At 35.0% G+C, this 10,000-nt stretch overlaps 2 protein-coding genes across 2 annotated transcripts in view; both read right to left on the minus strand.

The window, feature by feature from the left end:
• Positions 1 to 2,062: 2,062 nt before the first annotated feature.
• The window catches only part of Atg5 (autophagy protein 5), an 8,186-nt gene continuing 248 nt past the window's right edge, over positions 2,063 to 10,000 (minus strand). The window contains exons 2-7 of the mRNA XM_027356870.2: positions 6,503 to 6,678; positions 6,181 to 6,266; positions 5,841 to 5,957; positions 4,250 to 4,374; positions 3,812 to 4,012; positions 2,063 to 3,397 (exon numbers count right to left, since the gene is read on the minus strand). Of these exons, the coding sequence (XP_027212671.1) occupies positions 3,273 to 3,397; positions 3,812 to 4,012; positions 4,250 to 4,374; positions 5,841 to 5,957; positions 6,181 to 6,266; positions 6,503 to 6,658 (810 nt within the window). The 5' untranslated portion in view covers positions 6,659 to 6,678 and the 3' untranslated portion in view covers positions 2,063 to 3,272. The remainder of the gene's footprint in view (positions 3,398 to 3,811; positions 4,013 to 4,249; positions 4,375 to 5,840; positions 5,958 to 6,180; positions 6,267 to 6,502; positions 6,679 to 10,000) is intronic.
• LOC113805841 (uncharacterized) overlaps positions 9,651 to 10,000 on the minus strand; it is an 80,059-nt gene continuing 79,709 nt past the window's right edge. Inside the window, exon 8 of the mRNA XM_070114129.1 lies at positions 9,651 to 9,704. Coding sequence (XP_069970230.1) covers positions 9,651 to 9,704 — 54 coding nt within the window. The remainder of the gene's footprint in view (positions 9,705 to 10,000) is intronic.

The following is a 10,000-nucleotide window of genomic DNA, read 5'->3' on the forward strand; positions in this document are numbered from 1 at the left end:
CACACACACACACACACACAGAAATCAACATATATATATATATATATATATATATATATATATATATATATATATATATATATATATATATATATATATATATATATATATATATGTATATCTACCTATTTATCTATAGCATATGCATAATGATGAATAAATACAAATACTTTATCTAAATTCGTCCCTGAAGTCCTTGATACATAAGAACCAGTGCACTGATCTAGTCCGTGCATTCATTCTCAATAATAATACACTGCCAGTTTCTTGAATACTGACTGTCACTAGATAATAAAATAGGGTACTAGATAAACAGAAAGACAAAAATTACCACATCCACAGGTATTGTTGATACATCATATTCTTAAATGTTCACTCCGAACAAAACTAGTGCTACTGTGTATAGAGAATAAAAAAAAAATGTTGAATGTGCAAGGAAAATGGCTGTGATAATTCTTTTCTCAGCTCTGCAATATGCCTTTTTTGTTATCTGTATTGTGTGTTTATTTGCTTGGCTTTTTGTGAGTATAACGATATTAAAGTGCGTTTTGATAATGAAATCTGCTTTCTGGTTGGAGATTTATAATAAACCCAGTTGAGTTGATAGATTTAATATTAAAAGCTCTAAGTTTGTTGCCCAGTAATATTTTATTCATTACCTATTGCTGCAAATCACAAAATGCAATTGAAAATAAATAAACTGTTCACTGATATCATTTTGTGTACTGTACTGTAGAGTAATTGGACTTGCAGAGAAACGTATAACAAAATATTGAATCTAAGCTTTTATTAAATAATTATCTTTGAAATTTGCATAAAAAATCTATAGATTAGGGAAACTATTCAAATACATTTGCAATAATATATGGAACTTACAGCCATATAAGTGTTTTATAATTCCAATCTCGATTGTAGTTCAGTTTCCATATATAGAATTTTCCGGAAGTTGTGATAATGAACCTCGAGAACAAAGGGTACTCTTTACAATGGCATTGTAAGTGGTAAATAAACAATTCCCTTTTTACTATAAGATATGAAGTGTGCGCTTGAAACAATATACTGTAAAAAGTGTGACTGTTCTTAGGGAGTGTGAATTGATTTTTGTACATATTCGTTATACAATATTCCCCCTGATGTATATACTGGGTAGTGTTATAAAACTATCATAAGTGAGCAGTGTTAATGAATACTTTTTGTTTCCATCTATGAATTCTGTTAAAAAATATTGCACACAAGTAAAAAGAAAGACAGAAGACAAAAATAAAAAAAATCTGTGAAAACTTGTTTCTCTTCAACATGGTATACATTACCCCTCTAGCACTATCAAATTACTTCGTGCAAATTAAAGCCTTATGCATTGCACTGTTCTTGGCTTCTACTCATAATAACAGATCTTATTCTTTCCCTTGACTGTTAAAACATCATCTTGAATGCCAATAAAATTCCCAGAAATGAGAATTATGGACATCGCATTCAACCTAAAACCCTAACAGTTTTGTGTCTTAATGCAAGCCTAGAAGACAGTTACCATATCTATACATATAGGATATGGATATATATCTTACAAAGTCTTCCATGAGGGTAAAGCATCTCCTTAATGCTTATAAGTAAAATTATGATACTGAAAGATAACAATCTGTCATAGGCAAAATTCTTGGCAAATATTCTATGATAGTCTTCTGGATTATAAACCACTTACAAACAAAAATTATGAAGAATCTAGCTTATTATCTGCTTTGTCTTCTTACAACTGTCTATCTGAATATCAGCAACAGGATTGTATCAGGTTTTAAAAGGTCCTTAATAACTATCATTACACTTAAATTACAACATATTTCTTTGAAAAAAGTCAAAACCTAGTTTTAAATACAAACTTTAAATGGTAAATGTATTTATCACAATATCACTCAGTTATTGTCACATAACTAATAACCATATAATTTTCAAATCATATGCTAGTGACTTCTAGTTAGTAGGTCATAAATGCATAGAACCTATAGGCTATTAATAGGTTCCAAATGGTATGAATCATGCAATATACTGAAGGAGATGAAACACAGCCTTGGTCTTGGATATAATATTAATCATATTCTGTACATAAATATATCACATATTAAAATGACTTGTTCCTATTGTAAAGAGAAGAGCAGAAGGGAAAGCCATGCTCATGACAATTGGACTTTTTTTCTGAATTCTTTTACAGTTAAACAAGATAAAAATTAGTCTCTAAAAAATAGCCATCTATCATGTTACTCATAACACAGAATTTTGTAGGTCACTTACGCTATAATACAAAATCAAATTTCTAATTCAGATACACAAAGATGGGGTCAGTACTTTAAATGAACAAAATGTAGAACTAAAATAAAAGAAATCTGATTTTGTATAATTTTCAAGATTATTTTTGGGGGGCCCACTCATGATCATTACATTATACTCTTATAAAAGTTTAATTTTTGGTAACTTGAAAAATCAAATGATAATCTGATGGGTACTGGATACGTGCCTTGTAGATTCTACTGGAAACAAATAAGAACACTTCAGAAATGAATATATAAAACATAATAAATGTAAATAAACATAGTAGTGCTAGTATTTTCTGATACTGTAAGAATAAATAATATGAGAAAATCATGATACAAACATATCTTGCTTCTACCGGTGACAAGAGCCTTCCCTGGGAATGCTTAGCACATTTCCCATTGATTTCGCAACAAGAAAAGTTATAGTGAAAGAAAAGACTTATAAAGATCTTGAAGTTGAAACACACACATATGAGTTATTCTTTCATTCATTTAATTAGCTACCCATTTTCTGTTTTCCTTTCTGTAACACAGCTATTCATGAACGCAAACAAAAAGACACTTGTACCCCAAAAAACACACACATACAATTTTATGTGTGCTTTAACAAACTAAGCATGAAATGAATGGTAAAACATTCACTTGCACATCAATGAAATATGTTGAGTATACACTAACTGTTGAATGGAGACAAAGTCATGTTCTGGACAATTTCTACAAACTAGAATGGTAACTGAACGCACAATAGATGCAATACCATTCCGGCCTTTCAAACTGCTTTATGGATGGCAACTTTAGTAAAGACAAAGCTCACAAAACATCTTCTGCATGATTAGAAGCAACAAGTATTCCTTATGCATTGCACAAAGAAAATGTGTCACGTTCACTCATAATCCTCAACATTCTGTCAATGGAAAGAAAATGCTAAAAAAGTGTACATCCTGAAGCTATGTGACTGAAGTATACAGGTCATGACATCTGAGTGGGGATATAACAAATATGAAGAAAATTATCTGGGTGACTAAGATGTTCACTAAGCCACTGTAATGGAGTCTCTCGTGGGGCCTCGATTCCCTGGATCACTACGCGGTCTCCTAGAAAAGGATAACATGCTTAATATATAAATAACAGTAGCAAGCACCTATCAGCAATTAAATCAGCCTATTGGTTATACTGAAAAATATGTATATTGGAAAAATTAAGTAAATTTAATTGCAGAAAATAGTAGCTGCATTTCATGAGAAAAGATGTTAATATATATTTCACACAAATACAAAATAAAGTATGTTAAAAGAATATTATGAAACTCATTCCAGTTCCTTTCTAAGCTTCAGAATAACTATGTCTCCAAATTACATTAAATGGTAATGACAGCATTGACTAAATATCAGAAACCAAGAAAATATTGGGTAATATGTTTTGTGCACTATGATCTTGATTTCAAGGAACATTTCAATGCTGATCTAAAAAAAATCAATAGTGAGGGGTTATGTATCCCCACCTCTCACCTTCATTACTAGAGTCGGGTAAAAATTCTTGCAGGAGATCACCCAATGTAACCTTCCTTCCGTCGTCTGTGAGAGGTCTGATAAGCCTCTGAATTGGGGGCTGGCAGGGTAAGTGCAGACGGAAGGGAATGTGTTTAAAACCTTCCTCTGGGGTACTATCCATCAGCTTCCGATTAATGGCCCAAAACTGATCAAACTTATCTGAAAGGTACATATGTGGACTTCCATTTCACTGTTTTTACTCATAGAATCTTCAAAAAATTAGGCCTAGCAATATGACAAAACTATAGATTTATCAAAATACAAGAAAAGGATAACTATATACAAATATACATTCCTATATAATAATAAGAGACTTAAAGAAGGCAATGATTAAATGAAACATAACCCATAAGAAAAAGTAGTAAAAAATATATATTAAAACATTTGCCTTCTTACCATTACAAAGGCCCATCCATAATTGCTTGTGATCCTTGCTTTGCATATTGGTAATGATCTGCCCTCTGTGCTTCAAACCATCAGCTTCTTTTAACGATGAAAGGAAATGGGACTCTACAACTTCTCTGGAAAAAGGAAGGTAAAAAGTTCATGTGGCAGGATAAATGTATTTAGTCAAAAGAATGAGAAGGACAAGGAAGAGAAGGGAGACAAGGAGATGGATGATGATGCAGATAACGCAGATGCAGATGATGATGATGATGATGATTACGATGACGAAGATGAAGACAACGATGATGAGCAGAAGGGGAAAGAGGCAAAGGAGGAGGGAAAGTAAGAGGAAGAGGAGGAGGAGGAAGAGGAGGAGAGGAGGAGGAAGAGGATATGAAGGAGGAGAAGGAAGACGATGATGATGATGATGATGAGGAGGAGGAGGAAGAAGAAGCCAAGGCAGAGGTGGAGGCAGAGGTGGTGGTGGAGGAAGAGGAGGAGGTAGAGGATATGAAGGAGGAGAAGGAAGACGACAATGATGATGATGATGATGGTCATTATCATCATGAGGAGGAGGAGGAGGAGGAAGAAGAAGAGGAGGCAGGGGTGGTGGTATAGGAGGAGGAAGAGGAGGAGGAGGAGGAGGAGGAGGAGAAGGAGGAGGAGGAGGAGGAGGAGAAGGAGAAGGAGGAGGAGGAGGAAAAAGAAGGAGGAGGAGGATAAAAAAAGGAGGAGAGGGAGTAAAAGGAGAAGGAAAAGAGGGGAAAAAGAGAAGATGAAGGAGGATGAGGAGTAGTATCTTGAAAATTTTAGCCTGATTCAGAAAAGCTACTGAAACTTTTTTTCCTATCTATATTTAGAACGTTTTTAATGATCCAGAATCCTCATCAACATGTATGAAAAATCCCTTTGGTTAATTACATAATTCTTAAATAAAACATTATAAACTTCCTCTTATTGTAGTGGCTGGTAAAAGAAATGGAAGTATCTAATATCATGAAAAAAATTGGCAAAGGGGAAGGAGAAGGAAACACCACATCATGAAAAAAGAAGAAAAGGCTGAGGAGTGGATGACAAAAACATCTCATCCCGGGAAAGTGTTGCCAAATGTCAGGTGATGGGGACGTCTCATCATGTATGCACAAGATACTTGAAGTGAGATTGACCAAGTGAGCCTTCAATGAAAATAGTCTATCATCATCCTGATACAGCATAATAAATCACAAATATAGACCTCCAAAAATGGCAGAACAGTAAAATGCATCTGCAGAAAGAGGGTTAACATCATTGCAAAGAGGAGGCTAGGAGTCTTGATACCGTGCATGAGTGATTGTGTGTGAGTGGGCCAATAAGCCACACATCCAGTAAAGTTGTCACACAAGGAAGCCTAAGGCCCAGTGAGACACCCAGATCCAACAGGTTAAGTGCAAGCTCTTACACATCTGGGTCATATTTCATTCGTATATACTCTTCTAAATAGTTAGAAAATAAGTAAAATACTTATACTGTTACAGTGTTGGAATGCTGAATAACAGAAGTACACTATTGGTATTGGTATTGGCACTGAGTAGTATCTACTTTTCTTTAAAGTACCACTGACCTGGAAGAACACTTGATGAGCTCTTGCTCTGGGAAGTGAGAAAAGTGGGCAGTGAGGTTCCAAGGAAGGGAAGCGCCACCACAATGAAGGTCAAACAGAACACCAACGGGATAATGCCTGTGGACAGATGTGCTTCACCTTACAAAACATTTCAGTAATATCAGTTTCTTTATCAGTGCTGACAATTACACTCTGGTAAATATATGTGTACAAATTGTTAAGACAGAAAACTTCCTTATACTGAATTAAAGGTTCAACTAAGGTGTAAGCATTACTGGTGTAAGAAAAAAACTAGAAATTCTGATGAGCTATGTAACTAGTAAAATAATATAATTTTTACCATTTCAAAGGAGTACCATCTGATTCCAACCACATTTCAGCATCATTGAGTTCTGTTGTGATGAAGCGGAGAAAATGTTTTCGTACCTGTGATAGGAATACATTTGATGGGTTAACATTGCTATTACTGAAATGATCAAACAAAATGCAACATGTTTCTCACAAGTTATCTTATATGTGATGCATATATACAATAAAGTGAATGAGATGAAAAGAGTCTCATTTTCACACATACACATTAAAAGAAGTTAAAGATGACCATATGCTCCCTTTGTTAAAATACAATTCTTCAAATATAATATAAACTTGAGCATTAAAATTACCTTATCCGTAACTAAAGGGAAGTAGGATAATCTTGGAACCATGAGGTAGTAAGGGTCTGGGGCACTCAGCGTGTTGCAATCTTCACTCGCAAGCTGAACGCAAACTGCGACTCTACCATCCCACACTTCACGCAAGATCTCCCTGTCTTCAGCCATGGCTGATTTTGAAATTCAATCTGAAATTGATTGAAAATGAGGAAATTAATATAAATTATTAGTACAAGACTTATAATTATAACTTAAAATAAAGACAACCTGCTAAATTACACTGCAAATTAGAAAAAAATATATCATTTATCTACCTGCATTCCCATTCATAACTGGTCGGATCTACAGGCTAATTATGTATTGAATAATGTGTACAGGCTCTACATCTTATTAAATAAAGCCTGTGATTTCAACAAGATTCAGCCATTCTATGCTTTCTATTCATTTGCATATGTAGCTCAAGAGAACCATTCTGCTTGACAGAATAGGGCAATGCCAGTATCATCAGATAATCATATTACTCTTACAGAAAAAATGATAAACCCTGGCTTAGTTAAGTTACATAAATGATTTGTTTTTGAGTTAGAATAAATTATGTAGAATGGTGCCCATTATGACAACTACAGAAAAGGTTTGAATAAGAATGAATAACTTCACAAAACAAGAGAGCTGTGTCATGCTTGATTCTCCACTGATATGAAATTCTGATTAAGGCGAAATCAAAATACATTAAAAATGGGGTATACCCTGCACTATCAAGATACTTATTCTCATACATACTTTTACCAAGTTTTTAAGGATTACATTAGCAAATTACTGTCTAAGCTGAACTTGAAAAATTCTTCACTGTAATTTTAGTTTATCAACTGTTTACACAAAGATGTCTCCACGAGTGCTTGGTCAAAAAGGAGTCAATTATGTATCTCACCTATTTAGCTACCCTTTTCCTTAATTTTTGGAAAGATTGTTTTTATGTTATCTGATTACTTCTATTGTTATCAGTATCCTAATAAAATTACAATAATCATAAAATCAATAGTACTGATAAAAATAAAGATATTTAGATGAAAAAGAAAAATGGAATCCTAAAAATTCAAGGAATGGGAAAATCATTTATGGTCACAAAGGCCTACTAATTGATTTCTTGGTGGCTGAGCACTTCTGGAACCTTCGGAAAAGAATGAGCTTCATTCAGTGTTGTATGTCTGCAGTAAATTACTTTTCATTTTTTTCCCCCCAGTTGTTATTATAGTATCTTTTTATTATCACATTTTGCAGCTCCCTTGTTGCACTTGTGAAAGGTGTTTGAAACAGCTTAGTACAGAAAAAGAAACCTAAATATCATTTGCAACATTCTCTTCACTTTGGTATGCACGGTATGATGGAGCTAAAACTTGAGAGCACCAAGTGGGCATAGGCAGTGCTTTTCGCAACCTTTATCTTTTATTTATGGTGTTGACATTTGTTACTTCAGACAATTTCTAGTACCAGAGACAGCAACTTTTTTGGCCATTATAAGAATATTAACTTAAATTTGCACTACCTTAGTACATCCATATCGTAGAAATTAACTGCCTCATGTAAAGTGGTTAATCAAAAAACTTGGAAACTCATATGTGTGTGTTCTTTCAGCCTATATATGTATTATATCAAAATAAGAGTTTGTATACTTCCCTTGCTCTTTATCCCAAATTAGGGTACTAGTCTAAATACCATTTTGCTAAAATTATGTGGTATAATTTTGTTACCTTTATGGGAGAGAAAGCAGCAGTAACCTCTTGTTACTACGTTATTGCTGAGCTGGACTTCTATGGTGAATCTAATATTGGCATTACGCTGAAGATTTTTCTCCTAAAATATTTTATGTATCATGTGCTCAGCTTTGTCTTTGCCTTGACTGTGCCAGGCAGTTACAGACTTGCTTCACACAATACCAGATTCACTTTGTATGGAAATGCATTTAATGTGCAATATTGGTTTTTAAAGGCAAACAGTTGTTTTGTTTACGAGACAATGTGACCAACTGTGATGGAAAGGGAAAAGTGACAAAAAGGTTAAATGGCAAATAATAAATAAGTGTCTTTCACATGCCAGAGTGCAGCACCATTACACAGCCTCTGCCTCTGTACCAAAGTACTGTGCTCTGAAATTAAGAACTTCCAAAAATAGGCCTTCAGATTCACCCTGGCTGGACTTCAGACAGTAGACTATCTATCACAGATCATAGTAAAATGGATGTGGAGGAAAACAAAAGTAATTTGCTTTTGGAAAAAAAAAAGCAAAAAAAAAAAACACTGTGGGGTATTAGACTCGTAACTTTACTTTCTTGGTTAATGTTACCTGGAGGGTGCATCACTCTGGAGGGTGCATCACTCCCAGTACCAAATACCTTTCTCATTTTTTCTAATAGGTCTGCATAACAGATCACGGCAATTTCAATATCGCTGGATTCCTCTCATCATCAGCAATGCAAATATGTAAGCTTTATTGCACGTCTAATGAATGGAGGCTGTGCCCACTGCAAACCCCCCATGCCCCCCAACCCCTGCCCAGGAAAATAAAGAATCCATGTATTCATAGCAGAAAGAGCATCAGACAGACTTGGCAACGCTACTCCTGCATGGCGGTTGTACGCTCTCTCCTGCCGTGAATTTACAGAGGATTCTTTGTGTTCCTGGGTGGGGGCTGATGGGTCAGCAGCCTCGCATGGGGGGAACTGGGGCAAAGCCCACTGCATCCAGACTGTGGAGTAATTTTCTTGAGCGGGGAATATTACATTTTTTCACATGCGGATAACATCATTTTGTCTACATTTGCGCGGACGGATCTGCGGATGGATGATGAAACAAGTATGCCAAAAGGGCAAAAGAATTTTCTGTGCGGAAGACAATTTAAAAAAGAACTAAGTGTACATGGAGAGTTACCCGAGAACTACATTTGCGCAGACAAAATTTGACCAAATAATTTTGGCGCAGGGAATGCGTTCCCCACACAGACCAAACTCTACAGTCTGGCACTGCACCAGACAACATAGTGACTGATTTTGTGTATATTATTTACATTTTACTTCACAATTTCTCTGGCACATTCCATGTCCTCCCCTGCTATTGGGGCCAAGAATGTGGGGCATTGGGGGGGGGGGGTTCTATATATTTGGAAACTAGACGGAGAGGAATCCAGTGATACCAAATTCATCACGATCTCTTTTGCAGAACTATTAGAAAAAGGTACCTGTATTACTCAGGCAAGGAAATCAAACACATTCACATAATAATACTATAATAATTGTTCAAAACTGTTCTTTATAATGTAAAATTGCTTGATACTTTGGACCCCCAATTTTTTCCTTTTACACAAACCTGAACTGAGCCAAGATTAGTAATCTTCAGACACGAAAATCAAGCCAAATCTTTCCTTTTCCGATTATTTTGACTTCCTTATATTGTCTTTCTGACAACTAAATGGCTTCTGGCCATGAACAGATAAAGTAAACAATTCCAAAATTCATAT

The sequence above is a fragment of the Penaeus vannamei genome, chromosome 35 (assembly GCF_042767895.1).
Source record: "Penaeus vannamei isolate JL-2024 chromosome 35, ASM4276789v1, whole genome shotgun sequence".
In the NCBI taxonomy this organism is placed as follows: Eukaryota; Metazoa; Arthropoda; class Malacostraca; order Decapoda; family Penaeidae; genus Penaeus; species Penaeus vannamei.